This window comes from Myxine glutinosa, chromosome 2 (genome assembly GCF_964187855.1).
Source record: "Myxine glutinosa chromosome 2, kmMyxGlut1.1, whole genome shotgun sequence".
NCBI lineage: Eukaryota > Metazoa > Chordata > Myxini > Myxiniformes > Myxinidae > Myxine > Myxine glutinosa.
This window is the reverse complement of record NC_136262.1, coordinates 206,718,143-206,740,584: the sequence shown is the minus strand read 5'-3', so window position 1 is coordinate 206,740,584 and position 22,442 is coordinate 206,718,143. Positions and strand designations below refer to the sequence as shown.

General features: G+C 40.7%; 1 protein-coding gene across 5 annotated transcripts in view; it reads right to left on the bottom strand.

Moving 5' to 3' along the window:
- The window catches only part of LOC137420911 (heat shock 70 kDa protein 12B), a 134,067-nt gene that overhangs the window by 4,847 nt on the left and 106,778 nt on the right, over positions 1–22,442 (bottom strand). For all 5 annotated transcript variants that reach the window (XR_013622455.1, XM_078772193.1, XM_078772195.1 and 2 more), the window contains 4 exons: positions 7,467–7,559; positions 7,142–7,246; positions 4,099–4,357; positions 3,347–3,450 (listed from right to left, as the gene is read on the bottom strand). Coding sequence is in view for 4 of the 5 variants with exons in the window: in XM_078772193.1 (XP_078628319.1) it covers positions 3,347–3,450; positions 4,099–4,357; positions 7,142–7,246; positions 7,467–7,559 (561 nt within the window). In the remaining variant the exon portion in view is untranslated. The remainder of the gene's footprint in view (positions 1–3,346; positions 3,451–4,098; positions 4,358–7,141; positions 7,247–7,466; positions 7,560–22,442) is intronic.

Here is a 22,442-nt window from a genome sequence, read left to right as displayed (position 1 = left end):
CAGGTCACCCCCCATCCCTATCCAGAATCCTTTATCTCTCTCTCTCTCTGATGTACTTTACTCTTCACAGAGCGTTACACATTACACCGCCGGAGCAGCTTCCTCAGCAATGGTGGATACCTTCCTTTTCAAATCATTCTCTGGTGTATGCTCCCATTCCATCGCTTCCCTCACTTCAAATGTAACTACAGCCAACTCCACTCGTGAGAAGCTGAATGCCTCAATTCTGTGTTTGCTTCAAAATTGTGTGTCCCGAACTCTCTGTCACTGTACCCAACCTTACCAATCATACCCAACTGCTCTTAGATGATGTGTCTTTTGCACCTGAGAAGTTGGAAAAGTTTCTGGCAACCCTCGACCCTGACTCTGCAACTGGACAGGACGGCATCAGCTTACGTGTCTGAAAAAACTCCTCTGCTGCTCTTGCACTTCCTCTCTGCCCTTTTCACCCTATCATTTACCATATGTCATCTTCCATGTGCTTGGAAATCCGCTAACATCACAGAGTTACATAAAAAGGTGAAAAAACGGATCCTCTTAACTACAGACATATCAGCATACTTCCAATCATCAGCAAGGTTATGGGATCCATCATCACAGTTAACACAAAATCATTCATTTTCTCCAACAGCCTCATCTCAGATCATCAATTAGGATTTAGACCAGGTCACTTTACCTTGAACATGCTACTTCTACCCTCCCAACAATGTATGGAGGCCCTCAATGTCAGACATGATATCAGGGTGGTCTCTCTGGACATATCTCAAACTTTCAATACAGTCTGGCATTCTTCCTTGCTCTTCAAAATCTCTGCCTATGGAATCCAAGGCCAACTAAACTCTTGGATTACTACTCTCAAAGCCAACGTGTGGCTCTCAACGGAGTCCTTTCATCCTTTCATCTCCTCTCCCTGTTAAGGCTGGTGTACCCCAAGGTAGTGTTCTTTCCCCCCATCATATTCCTAATATTCATTCATGATCTCACTGACTGGAAAATCCTCTACCTCTTTGCTGATGACTCCACTCTCTGCCATTACATCCCTTGTCCTTCTGACAGACAGGCAGCAGCCTCTTCCCTCTCCTCAGACGGACAACATCACAAACTGGTCAAACACTCGGAACATGTCTTTCAATCCTGATGAACCACACAGACATACACACACACACACACACACACACACACACACACACACACACACACACACACACACACACACACACACACACACACACTCACTCACACAGACACACACACAAACTCACATACATACATACAAACACACACACACACACACACACACGCACACACACTCTCTCTCCCCGAAAGGAAAGTTCCGCAATCCATCCCATCTACTTTCTCAAAGACCATCTCAAAGAGGTTCAGTCACTCAAACTCTTGGGTCTCACTCTCAGCCATGATCTGTCTTGGGCAAACCACATTTCAAAGATGGCCTCCAAGGCCAGATGCCGACTGGGCATCCTCCGTCGTGCAAAGTCCTTCCTTGGCATACCTGAGTTTCTATTCATCTACAAGGCTTTCAACTGCAGCTTGATGGAGTACTGCTCTCCCCTCTGGGCTGGCTCCCCTGCCTCACATCTTGCTCAGCTTGATGTGTGGAAACCAAGGCTTTCAAGATCATTAGAATCCCTCATGATGAAGCTGAGTCTATGGGGATATCACTTTGCCATCTCCGACAGGTCGCTGGTCTCTCTGTCTTCTTCCGCATCATTTCTGGTCTTGCACCCTCTGTCCTCTCCGTGCCATGTATCTGCTGGATGCACATTGTCCACCAGCAACCCCTCCTTGTGAAACTGCCCAAATCCAGAACCTCTGATCACCTCCACTCATTTATTCCTCTCTTCCTGCCTGTGGAACTGCCTTCCACACTCTCTTCAATCCAATTCTTCCCTCCGATCTGCAAGACAACTGTACACCACCATCTCAGGTTATCCTCCATCCAAAGCCATGATCTTTTCTGCCTTAGTTAAACCACCCCACCCTCCCAAAAGTTTGGTTATGTATCCACCCTGCCAGCCCCCATAATCCTTTCTAACCTCATTATCCTGAACCCTCTGACATGTAAGTTCCCATGTTTCCTCCCCTCAATTCACTTCCTTTGTGGTGTTAGATCATTCCCTTTACTTGTAGTTGTATCAAACTGTGGCCCCACTGTTATGACTTCACATTTTTATCCATGGTAAACTCACTCTTCCATGAACCTCATGATCTTTGTATGCAAAAAAACAATAGGAATTTAAAAAAATGGGGGCAAAGGGTAAAGTAAACAACAGTAGGCTAACAGCAAACATGCACCATAGCACAAGGAGAGGAATTACAAGAGATGGGTAGAAGGTTCTCAGTGGATGTAATGAAGTTCAATCATGAAATTGGGAGAGACCATGAGGTGGCAGCAGACAACAGATTTGAAATCCTGTCTGCAAGCACTTGAGGCAATGGACTGAAGAAGCAGTTTTGTACAGGTGCGAAAAGAGGTGTGTGAATGATTGAAGGGGAGCACTGAGTTTAAGCTTGAGGATAGCAATAAAAAAGGGTTTCTGGCAAAGCACGTGTGACCTGGAGGAGCAGGGGGTGGCTCATGTATCGATCCACAATTTTGAACCCCGATAATTATATTGTGAAGAAACAAAATCAAACAATTTTTTACAGGATATTTATACCTATTTGAATTTTTAATGATATAAATTTTGTTGAAATCAAATGTATAGAAAATTAGTTCTGAATTTCGACCTGATTTCTATCATTTTCAAGCAATGTGCGCAACATTATACAATATGGTACTCCAAAATCACTTCCTGTTGCATTCCAACTGCCATTTCTCTGAAAGCTGCCTGAATCTGCTCTTTCAGGTTTTGAATGTTCACTGGTTGAGTTGCCTAAAATTTGTAACGTAACAAATTGAAATATGTATTAATATCCAGTAAAATTTTTGTTTAGAAGCAACATAATTATAGGGGTTGTGGGATAGGTAAGTAGGCCACCCTGTATATTGACGAATTTGCTTGCCAGTCCTGGTGAAAGGGCAAAGTGAGAAAATGGGTCTTTCTTGAACAAAAAGTTCCGGCCCGGTGGGATGGCACACACATTGATGAATCATTCAGCTCATTTCCCTTATCAACCCCTATTGCTATCGCCTTCTCCCCTTTTTATTCCCCATCCTCTGTATGCTAATTTCTTTCACCTGTCCTCTTCTCTTATCTCAATATAAACATCCCTCACCCTTCCACACCCTCCCCAACTTCACATCTACTTCCTTTCAAGATTTACGCACCAAATGGCCTATCTGTCTGAGTTGCCATTTATACCCCATTATAAGTTCAATCCTAACCGATGGCCACGACAATCTTCTCAATTGTAGGCTGGAAGAGCTGATTCATTGCCTCAGCACTCATCCTCAGCATCCCCTGAGAAGACCACTTCACATATTCCACCCTGCAGTGCAAAAAGCATAATGTAAGCATTACTCCTCGTCACCCATATTTGTCATGTCAGTTGCCAAAGCAACCTCCTCTTTTATGATGCACCATCAGTCAGGCATGTGTTTCAAACACAAAAACAACAAAGCCCGGTGCATCGGCCCAGAAAAAAATGAACAATAGAACCTTCCCTCAGTTCAGGTATCCCAGGTGAGTCGCGCATTATTTGCACAGTACGATAAATGCATGCTCACAGTTTAAATCGAAAGAACATTCTCAGCATACAAAGGCTTTTCTCATCACCAACATGAAATAATGTTCATCACAAGAGGACACTGCAAATTACATCAATTTCCTTCTGTTTAAAGAAAGTGGTTGTCATGCATTCTGAATAAATTTGACTCCTTCGCACGAAATATGCTCCTGTAGAGATTAATTTTGGGAGTGATGATGATAACTCCACTCGGAATCAATACTTAGATGATTCCCTCTTCATTTAGGAATGCTTGACGTTAACACGAGTACGTTAGAGTCTTACACAATGCCTAAGTACGCAGACCTTTGGCAAGTAATATTAAAGGTGAGAAGAAGTTCAACAGAATTTTATATGAACAAGCTTTTCAAATATCAACTCCCAGATAGTGAAGTATTTTCGATAACTCACGTGCTCTTCCGAAGAGCGGTCTCCACGCTATGACCGCAGACCTTCCTGTAATAATCAACAAATGAGAATGGCAGGGAGATGTTGAGCGAGTTGGAACGATCGGGTGCAGCGGTGCGCTTGCGCGACTCAAAGGCGATCGCGAGGTCGACCCAAGCCGCAGGGCGGTCCTTCTTAAACTGAGCGATGAAACTCGCACCAAAGATGCGGCAGAGCAGCTCCTCGAAGGCACGGTCTACGGCCAGCGAGCCCCAGACGCCGCCTGCAGGGACAGCACCAAGAAGGTTCGACGCAAGAAAGTTCAACACAGTTCTCAACGTCAGGCCAAACCATCGTTATAGTCAGGTTCACTATGTTAACAAATATAATTTAGTTCAAAATTTTGGGAGATTAGCAAACCTGTACATTTTTGGAATCATCAGAGCATTGAGAACCCGAAAATCAATGTTGGCATTTGCACAGACACACATTTTGGATTTTCAAAATGGTCGCCATAAAATACATATTTTGTGCTATCTCGGCTTCTAGTCAACCCAGAAACTTAATAAAATGTGCTAATCCTATGTTTTCTGGGTCGAGGAATCCAATAAAGGCCTCAAAATAGTGCTCAGGATTATAGAAAAGCAACAAACAAAGGTAATTGAAAACAATTGTCTTTATATTTGTGATATAACTGTATTATGTAATACATTATATTGCAAGTCCTTAGAAGTTATAGGTATGGGTTTATAAAGCAAGAAAGCAGCCTTGCTTGTATCAGATTGAACTATACGTCCTATACACAGGATCTACTAGGTCTATACCGTTCAGGAATATGCTTTTACAGATCTTCATCACTGTCCTGAGTGTCATTTTCACAAAGGTGTCTACGCAAATGTAAACATTAATTTTTGGATTCCTCATGCTCTGAATATTCCAAAAATGTATAGTTTTGCTTCTCTCCAAAAAATTTGAACGAAAAAACATGGTGAACCTGACTATTAGTTAAGGGCAGGATTGCCTACACAGCTCGAGTTTCATCAGAGGTCGAAGTGTATTCTTCCTGAGGAGGCGACAAGAAGTTAAGAAGAAGAAGAACCACTTTTACAGGCAATTTTTCCCCGCAGGGTGGGGGTTGGCCTTTTTCGGGCATCTTAGTCCCCTTTTTGAAGCAATGGTTTATGGCCAGATGCCCTTCCTGGCTCCAAGATGGTTAGTCACCTCTTGCGACACACAGGCAATTAGCAGTTAAGTGGTACTCAATTTGCCGACCTGGGTCAACCTCCCTGGCGTTAATTCAGCGATCGACTGGGATTCGAACCCACGATCCTAGGATCCCAAGCCGGCACCCTAACCTCTAAGCCAACACAAAGCTCAGGCGACAAGAAGTTAAGTGATATTGAATCTACAAGGGTGTTTAAAATTGGACTTGACCTTTTGTTTTATTTCAGCCTGACAGGAAGTAATCACCATACTGTGCAGGCAGCAATCCAAAATTTCAACAACCTTTATGATTTCATTGACGAGAAATTGAATAATTACTCGCCGCTCCACACTATTTGATATCGCACTCACCGCCGTCTTGATTTTGAACTCGTGCTTTAAAGCAGAAGACACGTGATGATGGGTATTGGTTACCAACACCAAAACGATACATTCCCTTCAAAGGTATTTATCTACAATCATCACTGACTTCTAAAAGAAAAAGGCCAGGTCAAATTATATCCACCCTCTTGCATTGCGTTGATGAATTTAATGTCTAAACATAGTAGGCCTACTAGAATTACTTTAGGTACAAACATGGTATATCTGAGCAGGAAATAGTGCCAGAATGTCACCATCTTGTCTTATTAGGATGTTGCCTGGTCTATAACCACCAGAGCAGCCTCATGAGGCGATAGGAATAAAGTCACGGCCAATAAAACGAATGGCGGCTCACATAAGATCATGCAAATGTCTTCCAAAATGGAGGTTGTTCCGCATGCTCTGCAAATAGTTGAATGTAGAACCGAGAAAGCTTCTGTGTTGCTTTAGGGATTTGTTTCTTTTTCGAAACTTGCAAATTTAATCAAATCTAATTTTGTTTATGACAAATTGCAGCTCACAGATGTAAGTCTAAGTTGGACAGCCAAGTCAGAGCACTGTGTTGATAATTCGCTGGATTTAAACCTTTTATACCCTTTAGATCCCTAGAACATTTAGTACCCACAGACCCTCTAATCATTCTTCAAATTTTCATCGGTGACACTTATTACTTCCTCCACCAAAGGTGGACAGAGGTTACGTTTTCATCCCTGTCTGTCTGTCTGTTTGTCTGTGAACAGGATATCCCAAAAGGTTGTGGATGAATTCGGACGATATTTGGTGAGGTTGGTTGTGAGACAAGGATGAAATGATTAGATTTTGGTGAAGATCTGAATCTGGATCCGAGAACCTTTAAGTAATTTTTCACCATTGAGTGAGAGGGCAAAATACTCGATGCAACACAATATCTCAAAATTACTGACGGATTTGGACAAAACGTGGTGGACAGGTTGTGTGCGACAAGGATTAATTTATTCGATTTTGGTAAAATCCTATTCTGGATATGAGAGGTTGTTTACCTTTTTAAGTGATTCTTCACCATTGAGAGATGAGGCAATCTGAACACCCATTTGTTGACACAGTCCTCTGTCCTCTGAGTCCAACAGTCCTCTGAGTCAACCAACGGGTGTTCAGATTACCAATTACGTCATGACTGATGAACCAATCAGTGTTGCTCTTACATAGACATCCTTATATATGCACGCTCTTTCATTTCCTTCTTTCTCTTGCTGTCATTTACCTTGAGGAGTACAGCACGAAAAGCTTCGGTTATTCTTATTAAGTCGTGTTTATTTTCTTGTATTTTAAAGTTCTGTAGTACCAAACATCTGTACATAAATCTATGATTCCTTATGAGATCTCATCGGTTCTCAAGAAATCTTTTTGCTAGAGTAATTTGGAATGCCTTATCAATAAGAAAAAAAAGTTTTGACTCTTCTATAAAAGACTTGAGTGAAGTTTGTGACAACCACAGATGATGTACCTGATGCTTTATGCAGCTCCTTCAAGGTGCCCTGCGGTTGCTCTATCTGGTGTACTGTAAGGTCCACGGTGCCACCACCGCAATCAGCTACCAGATAGCGATCACCTATACTTGTGCAGTATTTTGATAACCAAAAAGAACAATTAAGAGAAAGTCAGTTCAAGCTCGAGCTTTGAAATCATCAAAATGTGTTGTATAACAATCAATAAATTTGTAAATGTAAATCAATAGCAGTGCAGTAGTGTAATGCCCCCAAGGCTCGTTGTTTGCTCAATACAGTTTCTTGGAAACTTCCCAAAAGATGAAAACTGGTTGAAGTGCATACCTGTTTGAAGTTCAGACCAAATTTCCCCAATTGAGTTTTCCACCAGGAACATGCGGCTCTGAGCGTAGCGAGAGCGCCGGGAACCCTTACGACCTGAAAAACAAATGTACATGATTATGACGAACACGCACACAAGTGTCCAATTCTGCCTTGGTTGTCTCTTAAGCATTTTGTTGCTTAATGTGTGTTAAATATGCAAGTCTTGGGTAGAAATCCTTGGCTTCTACTGCTGGGTCGATTTCTGCGACAAGGTGAAAAACAAGTGTATATGTTTATGAGATGATGAGGCTGGTGGAGTACAGTTGCCTCTTTTCACATCTATGTTACCTCTTATACAGTATTTTCTTATAAATATGAGATCACTAAAAAGCAAACACAGCAATCCCACGGAATTATGGGAACACAAAAAACCACACAGAAGCATGGAAAAAGCAACCAGACAGAATGATGGAAATGCAAAAAGCAACCACAGGGAATTATGGGAGCATAAAAAGCTCATCAAAAAGGTATCCATATGGGGAACTTTCAGATGGATCATGTTGTAGTGAATCAGAAGAGTCTGGAACATGTAATATGGAATGAGAGAAAACAGACGAGTGAAATGGAGGCAGATGTTTCATGGCCCAGGCATAATCCATATGTTTGTCTATTGTCTCGGATAATTATCGCTGATATCTGATGCTTTGTCCATGCATGGGGAATCGAAACTGTGCAGATTCGTTCCTTTAAATATGAATTGGGGTTGCGCATGTCTCGTGTTTCCATATGAAACGTGCGTAACCTCATGTTTCGGGGGCTCGATGCAAACATGCTATGATCCTTTAAATAAAGATTGTTAGCCAAACAGGCCGACAGCTTGTTAAAATACATCTCAACCCCACGTGTGCAAGACCATTAGCCTGGACATCTCTGGGAGAAGAATGTTGTTTTGCAATGTGATGATACGATGGAACATGGACATTAGGAGTGGTTGGTAGAGGGATGGATTGCCTGCGTTTGTAATTGGCTTGGTGTTAGTGACCAAAGTTCGAAACAACCGTGGTGAGGAAGGTAAGATGGATGGACACACGAGATAATGTTGATGGATAAGAATGTAAAAGGTGGAACAAAATGCCCAAGTTTTTCTGGATGGATGGAAATACAAAATCAACAACATCATGGATTTATAAGAACACACTATCCATCCATCGTGTTATGGGAACACAAAAGGCAACCGCACGGAATTATGGGAACACAAAAACCAACCACACGGATTTATGGGACTGCAAAAAGCAACCACAGAATCACGGGAACACAAAAAGCACCCACACAAAATTAAGGGAACACAAAAAGCAACCACGGAAAATTATGCGAACACAAAAAACAACCATGCAAAGTTATGGGAGCACAAAAAGAAACCACACAAAATTATAGGAACACAAAAAGCAACCACATGGAATTATGGGAACACAAAAGGCAAACACGCAAAAGTATGGGAATTGCACAATAAACAATGATATTGAATTTTCGGAACACAAAACGCAACCACATGGAATTATGGGAACACACGAAGCAACCACATGGAATTATGGGAACACAAAAACCAACTACACGGATTTATGGGACTGCAAAAAGCAACCACATGGAATTATGGGAACACAATACCAACCACACGGATTCATGGAACTGCAAAAAGCAACCACAGAAATATGGGAACACAAAAAGCAACGACACTAAATTATGGGAACACAAAAAGTAACCACGGTAAATTAAGGGAACATAACATAAAAAGCAACCACACAAAATTATGGGAACACAAAAGACAACTATGTAAAATTATGGGAACACAAAAAGCAACCACACAAAATTATGGGAACACAAAAACCAAACACACGGATTCATGGGACTGCAAAAAGAAACCACAGAATTAAGGGAACACAAAAAGCACCATACAAAATTATGGGAACACAAAAAGCAACCATGCGAAGTTATGGGAACACAAAAAGCAACCACGAAAAGTTATGGGAACACAAAAAGCAGCCACACCGATTTATGGGAATACAAAAAGCAGCCACGGAAAATTATGGGAACATAACATAAAAAGCAACCCCACAAAATTATGGGAACACAAAAGACAACCACGTAAAATTATGGGAACACAAAAGACAACCACGTAAAATTATGGGAACACAAAAAGCAACCACGCAAAGTTATGAGAACACAAAACCAACCACACGGATTTATGGAACTGCCAAAAGCAACCACATAATTATGGGAACACAAAAAGCAACTACACTAAATTATGGTAACACAAAAAGCAACCACGCAAAATTATGGGAACACAAAAAGCAACCACGCAAAATTATGGGTACACAAAAAGCAACCACGCAAAATTATGGGAACACAAAAAGCAACCACGCAAAATTATGAGAACACAGAAACCAAACACACGGATTCATGGGACTGCAAAAAGAAACCACAGAATTAAGGGAACACAAAAAGCAACCATACAAAATTATGGGAACACAAAAAGCAGCCATACAAAATTATGGGAACACAAAAAGCAACCCCACAAAATTAAGGGAACACAAAAGGCCACCACGGAAAATTATGCGAACACAAAAAACAACCATGCAAAGTTATGGGAGCACAAAAAGAAACCACACACAATTATAGGAACACAAAAAGCAACCACATGGAATTATGGGAACACAAAAGGCAAACACACAAAAGTATGGGAAATGCACAATAAACAATGATATTGAATTATCGGAACACAAAATGCAACCACATGGAATTATGGGAACATAAAAAGCTCATCAAAAAGGAATCCATATGGGGAACTTTCAGATGGATCATGTTGTAGTGAATCAGAAGAGTCTGCAACATGTAATATGGAATGAGAGAAAACAGACGAGTGAAATGGAGGCAGATGTTTCATGGCCAAGGCATAATCCATATGTTTGTCTATTGTCTCGGATAATTATCGCTGATATCTGATGCTTTGTCCATGCATGGGGAATCGAAACTGTGCAGATTCGTTCCTTTAAATATGAATTGGGGTTGCGCATGTCTCGTGTTTCCATATGAAACGTGCGTAACCTCATGTTTCGGGGGCTCGATGCAAACATGCTATGATCCTTTAAATAAAGATTGTTAGCCAAACAGGCCGACAGCTTGTTAAAATACATCTCAACCCCACGTGTGCAAGACCATTAGCCTGGACATCTCTGGGAGAAGAATGTTGTTTTGCAATGTGATGATACGATGGAACATGGACATTAGGAGTGGTTGGTAGAGGGATGGATTGCCTGCGTTTGTAATTGGCTTGGTGTTAGTGACCAAAGTTCGAAACAACCGTGGTGAGGAAGGTAAGATGGATGGACACACGAGATAATGTTGATGGATAAGAATGTAAAAGGTGGAACAAAATGCCCAAGTTTTTCTGGATGGATGGAAATACAAAATCAACAACATCATGGATTTATAAGAACACACTATCCATCCATCGTGTTATGGGAACACAAAAGGCAACCGCACGGAATTATGGGAACACAAAAACCAACCACACGGATTTATGGGACTGCAAAAAGCAACCACAGAATCACGGGAACACAAAAAGCACCCACACAAAATTAAGGGAACACAAAAAGCAACCACGGAAAATTATGCGAACACAAAAAACAACCATGCAAAGTTATGGGAGCACAAAAATAAACCACACAAAATTATAGGAACACAAAAAGCAACCACATGGAATTATGGGAACACAAAAGGCAAACACGCAAAAGTATGGGAATTGCACAATAAACAATGATATTGAATTTTCGGAACACAAAACGCAACCACATGGAATTATGGGAACACACGAAGCAACCACATGGAATTATGGGAACACAAAAACCAACTACACGGATTTATGGGACTGCAAAAAGCAACCACATGGAATTATGGGAACACAATACCAACCACACGGATTCATGGAACTGCAAAAAGCAACCACAGAAATATGGGAACACAAAAAGCAACGACACTAAATTATGGGAACACAAAAAGCAACCACACAAAATTATGGGAACACAAAAGACAACTATGTAAAATTATGGGAACACAAAAAGCAACCACACAAAATTATGGGAACACAAAAACCAAACACACGGATTCATGGGACTGCAAAAAGAAACCACAGAATTAAGGGAACACAAAAAGCACCATACAAAATTATGGGAACACAAAAAGCAACCATGCGAAGTTATGGGAACACAAAAAGCAACCACGAAAAGTTATGGGAACACAAAAAGCAGCCACACCGATTTATGAGAATACAAAAAGCAGCCACGGAAAATTATGGGAACATAACATAAAAAGCAACCCCACAAAATTATGGGAACACAAAAGACAACCACGTAAAATTATGGGAACACAAAAGACAACCACGTAAAATTATGGGAACACAAAAAGCAACCACGCAAAGTTATGAGAACACAAAACCAACCACACGGATTTATGGAACTGCCAAAAGCAACCACATAATTATGGGAACACAAAAAGCAACTACACTAAATTATGGTAACACAAAAAGCAACCACGCAAAATTATGGGAACACAAAAAGCAACCACGCAAAATTATGGGTACACAAAAAGCAACCACGCAAAATTATGGGAACACAAAAAGCAACCACGCAAAATTATGAGAACACAGAAACCAAACACATGGATTCATGGGACTGCAAAAAGAAACCACAGAATTAAGGGAACACAAAAAGCAACCATACAAAATTATGGGAACACAAAAAGCAGCCATACAAAATTATGGGAACACAAAAAGCAACCCCACAAAATTAAGGGAACACAAAAGGCCACCACGGAAAATTATGCGAACACAAAAAACAACCATGCAAAGTTATGGGAGCACAAAAAGAAACCACACACAATTATAGGAACACAAAAAGCAACCACATGGAATTATGGGAACACAAAAGGCAAACACACAAAAGTATGGGAATTGCACAATAAACAATGATATTGAATTATCGGAACACAAAATGCAACCACATGGAATTATGGGAACACACGAAGCAACCACATGGAATTATGGGAACACAAAACCAACCACATGGATTTATGGAACTGCAAAAAGCAACCACATAATTATGGGAACACAAAAAGCAACTACACTAAATTATGGGAACACAAAAAGTAACCACGGAAAATTATGGGTACACAAAAAGCAACCACGCAAAATTATGGGAACACAAAAAGCAACCACGCAAAATTATGAGAACACAGAAACCAAACACACAGATTCATGGGACTGCAAAAAGAACCCACAGAATTAAGGGAACACAAAAAGCAACCATACAAAATTAGGGGAACACAAAAAGCAACCATGCGAAGTTATGGGAACACAAAAAGCAACCACGCAAAGTTATGGGAACACAAAAACCAAACACACGGATTCATGGGACTGCAAAAAGAAACTACAAAATTATGGGAACACAAAAAGCAACCATGCGAAGTTATGGGAACACAAAAAGCAACCACGAAAAGTTATGGGAACACAAAAAGCAACCACACCGATTTATGGGAATACAAAAAGCAGCCACGGAAAATTATGGGAACATAACATAAAAAGCAACCCCACAAAATTATGGGAACACAAAAGACAACCACGTAAAATTATGGGAACACAAAAGACAACCACGTAAAATTATGGGAACACAAAAAGCAACCACGCAAAGTTATGAGAACACAGAAACCAAACACACGGATTCATGGGACTGCAAAAAGAAACCACAGAATTAAGGGAACACAAAAAGCAACCATACAAAATTATGGGAACACAAAAAGCAGCCATACAAAATTATGTGAACACAAAAAGCAACCCCACAAAATTAAGGGAACACAAAAGGCCACCACGGAAAATTATGCGAACACAAAAAACAACCATGCAAAGTTATGGGAGCACAAAAAGAAACCACACACAATTATAGGACACAAAAAGCAACCACATGGAATTATGGGAACACAAAAGGCAAACACACAAAAGTATGGGAATTGCACAATAAACAATGATATTGAATTATCGGAACACAAAACGCAACCACATGGAATTATGGGAACACACGAAGCAACCACATGGAATTATGGGAACACAAAACCAACCACATGGATTTATGGAACTGCAAAAAGCAACCACATAATTATGGGAACACAAAAAGCAACTACACTAAATTATGGGAACACAAAAAGTAACCACGGAAAATTATGGGTACACAAAAAGCAACCACGCAAAATTATGGGAACACAAAAAGCAACCACGCAAAATTATGAGAACACAGAAACCAAACACACAGATTCATGGGACTGCAAAAAGAACCCACAGAATTAAGGGAACACAAAAAGCAACCATATAAAATTAGGGGAACACAAAAAGCAACCATGCGAAGTTATGGGAACACAAAAAGCAACCACGCAAAGTTATGGGAACACAAAAACCAAACACATGGATTCATGGGACTGCAAAAAGAAACTACAAAATTATGGGAACACAAAAAGCAACCCCACAAAATTAAGGGAACACAAAAAGCCACCACGGAAAATTATGCGAACACAAAAAACAACCATGCAAAGTTATGGGAGCACAAAAAGAAACCACACACAATTATAGGAACACAAAAAGCAACCACATGGAATTGTGGGAACACAAAAGGCAAACACACAAAAGTATGGGAATTGCACAATAAACAATGATATTGAATTATCAGAACACAAAACGCAACCACATGGAATTATGGGAACACATGAAGCAACCACATGGAATTATGGGAACACAAAACCAACCACACGGATTTATGGAACTGCAAAAAGCAACCACATAATTATGGGAACACAAAAAGCAACTACACTAAATTATGGTAACACAAAAAGCAACCACGCAAAATTATGGGTACACAAAAAGCAACCACGCAAAATTATGGGAACACAAAAAGCAACCACGCAAAATTATGAGAACACAGAAACCAAACACACGGATTCATGGGACTGCAAAAAGAAACCAGAGAATTAAGGGAACACAAAAAGCAACCATACAAAATTATGGGAACACAAAAAGCAACCATGCGAAGTTATGGGAACACAAAAAGCAACCACGCAAAGTTATGGGAACACAAAAACCAAACACACGGATTCATGGGACTGCAAAAATAAACTACAAAATTATGGGAACACAAAAAGCAACCCCACAAAATTAAGGGAACACAAAAAGCCACCACGGAAAATTATGCGAACACAAAAAACAACCATGCAAAGTTATGGGAGCACAAAAAGAAACCACACACAATTATAGGAACACAAAAAGCAACCACATGGAATTATGGGAACACAAAAGGCAAACACACAAAAGTATGGGAATTGCACAATAAACAATGATATTGAATTATCGGAACACAAAACGCAACCACATGGAATTATGGGAACACACGAAGCAACCACATGGAATTATGGGAACACAAAACCAACCACACGGATTTATGGAACTGCAAAAAGCAACCACATAATTATGGGAACACAAAAAGCAACTACACTAAATTATGGGAACACAAAAAGTAACCACGGAAAATTATGGGAACACAAAAGACAACTACGTAAAATTATGGGAACACAAAAAGCAACCACGCAAAATTATGGGAACACAAAAAGCAACCACGCAAAATTATGGGTACACAAAAAGCAACCACGCAAAATTATGGGAACACAAAAAGCAAACACGCAAAATTATGGGAACACAGAAACCAAACACACGGATTCATGCGACTGCAAAAAGAAACAACAGAATTAAGGGAACACAAAAAGGAACCATACAAAATTATGGGAACACAAAAGACAACTACGTAAAATTATGGGAACACAAAAAGCAACCACGCAAAATTATGGGTACACAAAAAGCAACCACGCAAAATTATGGGAACACAAAAAGCAACCACGCAAAATTATGAGAACACAGAAACCAAACACACGGATTCATGGGACAGCAAAAAGAAACCACAGAATTAAGGGAACACAAAAAGCAACCATACAAAATTATGGGAACACAAAAAGCAACCATGCGAAGTTATGGGAACACAAAAAGCAACCACGCAAAGTTATGGGAACACAAAAACCAAACAAACGGATTCATGGGACTGCAAAAAGAAACTACAGAATTAAGGGAACACAAAAAGCAACCATACAAAATTATGGGAACACAAAAAGCAACCATGCGAAGTTATGGGAACACAAAAAACAACCACGCAAAGTTATGGGAACACAAAAAGCAACTACACGGATTTATGGAAACACAAAAAGCAGCCACGGAAAATTATGGGAACATAACCTAAAAAGCAACCCCACGAAATTATGGGAACACAAATACCAACCACGCAAAATTATGGGAACACAAAAAGCTACCACGCAAAATTATGGGAACACAAAAACCAAACACACGGATTTATGGGACTGCAAAGAGAAACCACAGTATTATGGGAACACAAAAAGCAACCATACAAAATTATGGGAACACAAAAAGCAACCATGCGAAGTTATGGGAACACAAAAAGCAACCACGCAAAGTTATGGGAACACAAAAACCAAACACACGGATTCATGGGACTGCAAAAAGAAACTACAAAATTATGGGAACACAAAAAGCAACCTCACAAAATTAAGGGAACACAAAAAGCCACCACGGAAAATTATGCGAACACAAAAAACAACCATGCAAAGTTATGGGAGCACAAAAAGAAACCACACACAATTATAGGAACACAAAAAGCAACCACATGGAATTATGGGAACACAAAAGGCAAACACACAAAAGTATGGGAATTGCACAATAAACAATGATATTGAATTATCGGAACACAAAACGCAACCACATGGATTTATGGGAACACACGAAGCAACCACATGGAATTATGGGAACACAAAACCAACCACACGGATTTATGGAACTGCAAAAAGCAACCACATAATTATGGGAACACAAAAAGCAACTACACTAAATTATGGGAACACAAAAAGTAACCACGGAAAATTATGGGAACACAAAAGACAACTACGTAAAATTATGGGAACACAAAAAGCAACCACACAAAATTATGGGAACACAAAAAGCAACCACGCAAAATTATGGGAACACAAAAAGCAACCACGCAAAATTATGAGAACACAGAAACCAAACACACGGATTCATGGGACTGCAAATAGAAACCACAGAATTAAGGGAACACAAAAAGCATCCATACAAAATTATGGGAACACAAAAAGCAACCATGCAAAGTTATGGGAACACGAAAAGCAACCACGCAAAGTTATGGGAACACAAAAACCAAACAAACGGATTCATGGGACTGCAAAAAGAAACTACAGAATTAAGGGAACACAAAAAGCAACCATACAAAATTATGGGAACACAAAAAGCAACCCTGCGAAGTTATGGGAACACAAAAAACAACCACGCAAAGTTATGGGAACACAAAAAGCAACTACACGGATTTAAGGAAACACAAAAAGCAACCACGCAAAATTATGGGAACACAAAAAGCAACCACGCAAAATTATGGGAACACAAAAACCAAACACACGGATTTATGGGACTGCAAAAAGAAACCACAGAATTATGGGAACACAAAAAGCAACCATACAAAATTATGGGAACGCGAAAAGCAACTACATGGATTTATGGGACTGCAAAACGCAACCACAGAATTATGGGAATAAAAAAATCAACGACACAAAATTTTGGGAACACAAAAATCAACCACACAAAATTATGGCAACACAAAAAGCAACTACATGGATATATGGGACTGCAAAACGCAACCACAGAATTATGGGAATAAAAAAATCAACCACACAAAATTATGGGAATACAAAAAGCAGCCACGCAAATTTATGGGAACACAAAAAGCAACCATGCAAAGTTATGGGAACACAAAAAGCAACTACATGGATATATGGGACTGCAAAACGCAACCACAGAATTATGGGAATAAAAAAATCAACCACACAAAATTTTGGGAACACAAAAATCAACCACACAAAATTATGGCAACACAAAAAGCAACCATGCAAAGTTATGGGAACACAAAAAGCAACCATGCAAAGTTATGGGAACACAAAAAGCAACTACATGGATATATGGGACTGCAAAACGCAACCACAGAATTATGGGAATAAAAAAATCAACCACACAAAATTATGGGAATACAAAAAGCAGCCACGCAAATTTATGGGAACACAAAAAGCAATGACGCAAAGTTATGGGGACACAAAAAGCAACCACGCAAAGTTATGGGAACACAAAAATCAACCACGCAATGTTATGGGAACACAAAAAGCAACCATGCAAAGTTATGGGAACACAAAAAGCAACCACGCAAAGTTATGGGAACACAAAAAAACAACCTCACGGATTTATGGGACTGCAAAAAGTAATCACATAATTATGGGAACACAAAAAGCAACCATGCAAAATTATGGAAACTGCAGAGTAAACAAATACATTGAATTATGGTAACAAAATCATCCATGTGGATTTATGAGAAACAAAAGAATCCATAGACTTATGGGAACACAACAATCAACCACATGTGACCATAAAAACATTTACTACGAGGGGCTGTACACAAAACATGCGACTTTTTGGCAGTTTTCTGACATATTTGCTCTCTCCTGTGACGCTCAGTGACATCGTACCTACCCCCCGCCCCCCTCCCCCCCCCCCCCACCATAACAAAATACAGGACTGCGAATTAGAGCAATAGCAATGTCGCCTTTTTAATTTGCGATCCACTTACATTCTATAAGTGTTTTTTGGTTTCTTTGTTTTTGTAAGGTATCTCGACAGACTACGATCTATTGTTGCACATTTAATGACTCCAGATACGCCCGTTTCACCTCAGCGCCGTCTGAGCTGAGCCGTAACTTCCGGAAACCGAAATAAACCCACGGGCACAGTGTCGGGATAAAACGGGGAATATTTGCACCTTCATACATGACAGCGCCTTTGGGCTTCTGGAAAAGCGCTATACAAAATAAATGAATTATTATTATTATTATTATCCTCCCCTTTAAGTCCAAAATTACCAAGAGCAATACGTACGTGCTAGATTTTCAAAATTGACATTCCAAAAGCAACATTTCCAAAAACATGTGAAACTAGATGGTATTCATAGAATACTTACCCTGCGCAGTCAACTTGTTGCGAGCCAACTCTTCTGTTTTTGAACATTTTTTCTCTTTGATCCAATATGGCTGCCAGACCACGTGACCGATGACATCATAAATTTATATTCTCCAATATAATAGTTGCATAGATCACAGCCAATACATTTCAAACTGAACAGACTAAGCATTGCCCTGTCGATTTATGACGTCATAATTATGGCACCAATGACGTCATCGTTAACAACACCTATTCCCCATATGGAGTTCTTTACAATGAGCCATGTTTCAATTTTTTCCAGGCAGCGGTTTTGGAGATAGAGGTGCAACATTTTTCGGTTTTTCCCGATACGGGAAATGCCTCGATATGGAAAAATGGAGCCCTTCCCTTCCTGGATACTCTCGTAGCAAGGGATCCCAAATAGTCCGTGGGCTGAGTAGGGTTTACATGCACCCCCCCCCCCCCCCACAACTTAACTTCCCGGGTATGTCCATGTACCCCCCACCCTAGGGGTTAGGAAAAACCATGTTAACAGAAAAAAAAACTCATTCCCAAGGTACCTCCCACGCATATTTTTATGTTATCCCCCCTGTGTCAGTGATTTCCGAAAATTAGGGGTAGGCGAAATTCAAATGGCCATAACTTTTTTCCTAGTCATCCTATGGTTGCATATGACCCCTCAAAATGTTTGTCCTGGGACACTCTTTACAATGATATGTGTTATATGCAAATGAGGTCACTAATGAGGTCACCAGAGGTCAAACTATGAGGGAATGACTTTTTTTCTGTTAACATGGTTTTTCCTAACCCCTAGGTTGGGGGGTACATGGACATACCCGGGAAGTTAAGATGTGGGGGGGGGGGGGGGGGTGCATATAAACCCTACACAGCCCACGGACTAAAAGGAGCCTTAAAGGTAATGGTGTACAGAAAACGAACACACTCTGATCGCTACCTTGATTTCAAATCTTGCCATCCAATGGAACACAAAAGATCGGTGGTGCACACCCTCTCAAAAAGAGCACGTGAGTTACCATCTACCTTTGAAGACAAGATGAGTGAGGTGGACCATCTTCAAAATGTGTTGAGGGCAAATGGTTATCCTGATAGCTTGTTACCCAACAGGAAAACGATAAGGGCTTCCCCACACAACAGGCTGAGACCGAGAGAACAACCAAAGGGTTGGTGTGTTCTCCCTTTTGTACTGGGGGTTTCACAGAGGGTCGGCAGAATTTTGAAATCGTCAGGAGTGAGGGTTAGTTTCACACCGGTTTTCACCCTTCGCCAAGCTCTTATGAGGGTCAAGGACAAGCATCCGAGGAAGGATAGGTCAGGGGTGGTATACGTAGTGCCCTGTGGTTGTGGAGCTGAGTATGTGGGTGAAACCGGGAGAACCTTAGGTCAATGTATTGCTGAACACCAAAAAGCATTTGAATGTAATTATCCCAGCAGATCTGCTATTGCCAAACACGGCCTTAAGGAAGGCCACACACCTTTATGGGATAGGGTTAATATTTTGAGTTCCACACCCAACAGAAACAGAAGACGTGTTTTGGAGGCTTGGCACACAGAAGAAACTGTTACCTCGATCACACAAGAGGTGGTTGACTTACCGGTAGCGTTTGATCCACTCTTGTGTAAACGAAGCAGGCATTCCATACTTTGAACAACGAGTCCACATAATGTCACACAAGGTTTTTATTCGGACAATTTGCCCCCTCCCCTCCCCCCCCAAACCACCCCTCTCCCAGCCCCCCCTCCGCTTCCGCCCCCTCCGCTTCCGCCCCCCCTCCGGTTCCCCCCCTATTTTTATCCCCCCTATTGCCCCCCCACCGCCTTCCCGCATTTCCCTTGACCGCACAGGGCCACATGTGATGTTCTTGTTATTATGGCAATTTTATTTTATCTTAATTTTTTTTTGCTTTAATATATTTACAGTTTTAATTTAATTTACAATTTAATTATTTACAAGTTTAACCTTTGATTAAATGTAATGATTGTTCATGATTTTCTAAACACAAGTTATAATCCAGCATTGCTTACATGATTGTTTTGAGCCGTTAATATGCGGTTGATTTTTGAATTTGGTCAGTAACGTCTCCGTTCACGAGAGCGGTGTGATACGGTTTAATTGGCTGTCCAGCTTTGCCCACCACACTTTGCATAAACCCCGCCCACTTTGCATATAAGGGGATGTTGAGATGATTTTATCACTCTTGAGGAAGATTAATGGAGGCGTGTGGCTTTGTCACATGTTAATCGAAACGTTGTCATTGTTTGTTCAATTAAAGGTTGGAGATCTTACCATGGAGTCATTTGGATATATATATATATACAGTACATATATATATATATATATATATATATATATATATATATATATATATATATATATATATATATATATATATATATATATATATATATATATATTGTCCTGTGATTCCCCTCGGTGAAGACTGTGAAATCACGAATAGCCAAAGCAAGCCTTAATGTGGAGGCGTTCAATTCAAATAGCGGACTTTACTAGATATATGCGTGGGGGCGGAAAGGGAAGAAGAAGAAGAAGAAGCTTTTACCTGAGCGATAGGCCGAGCAGTCTTCACCCTGCAAAAATAACTCACACGAAAACCCGAGTTTAAATATACAGGGAAAAATAATAAAATGATTTATTTACGGAACCCGATAAGAAGGAAACACGCTGGTTACTAAATATCCTAAATGGAGCGCTCCCACACCAGACGTATAACACAGACACAGGAGAATACTAGATGGTATTCATATAATACTTACCCTGCGCAGTCAACTTGGTGTGAGCCAACTCTTCTATTTTTGAACGTTTCTTTTTTTTTTTATCCAATATGGCTGCCAGACCACGTGAGCGATGACATCATAAATGTATATTCTCTAAATAATTGTTGCATAGATCATGCTCAATAAATTTTAAACTGATCAGACTAACTTCCCTGAAAATGTCTGCTGCTCTTCTTCTGCTCCGATCGGATCATCTGATCATGTCCTTGTTAAAGTGGACATCTGTCCGACCATCCTCAGGGAGCCTGCTCAGCGTCGACGAGTCTGGCATTTCACTCAGGCCAACTGGCACGGTCTTCAAGCAGCCATCAATCATCTGGACTGGTCTCCCATCTCTACCACCTCTGACATCAACTCATCCTGGGAATTCTTCCAAAGTAAATTGCTCTCTCTCATGCACAGATTTATCCCATCTCGTCTTCAGTTGTCATACCCTTCCTCCCGTCCATGGTACACGGAATCTTGTGGTGAGGCTGTTGCCCAGAAACAACTTGCCTTCGTCTCCTGGAAAGCAAATCCAACGGAAGGAAATCTCATTTCCTTTCACAAAGCCCGAAACAAGTGTGTGTCCACCCTCAGGAGAGCCAGGAAACAATATCTCTCCGTTCTCAAGACCGAACTCTCTTATCTGTCTCCCTCTTCCAAATCCTGGTGGCGTCTGGTCAAATCCGTTTCTGGTGTTTGTTCCCCCTCCATCCCCTCCCTTACCTCAAACGGCTACACAGCTGACTCCGCACGTGAAAAAGCTGAATGCCTCAACTCTGTGTTTGCCTCTAAATCTTGTGTCCCAAACCCATCCCTCTCTGTACCCACCATACCCAGTCGTACCCTGCTGCTCCTGGTCTCCGTGTCCTTTCCTCCTGACAAGGTGGAAAAGTTTCTGTCAACCCTCGACTCTGATTCTGCAACTGGACCCGACGGCATCAGCCCACGGGTCCTAAAATCCTGCTCTGCTGCTCTATCTCACCCTCTCTCTG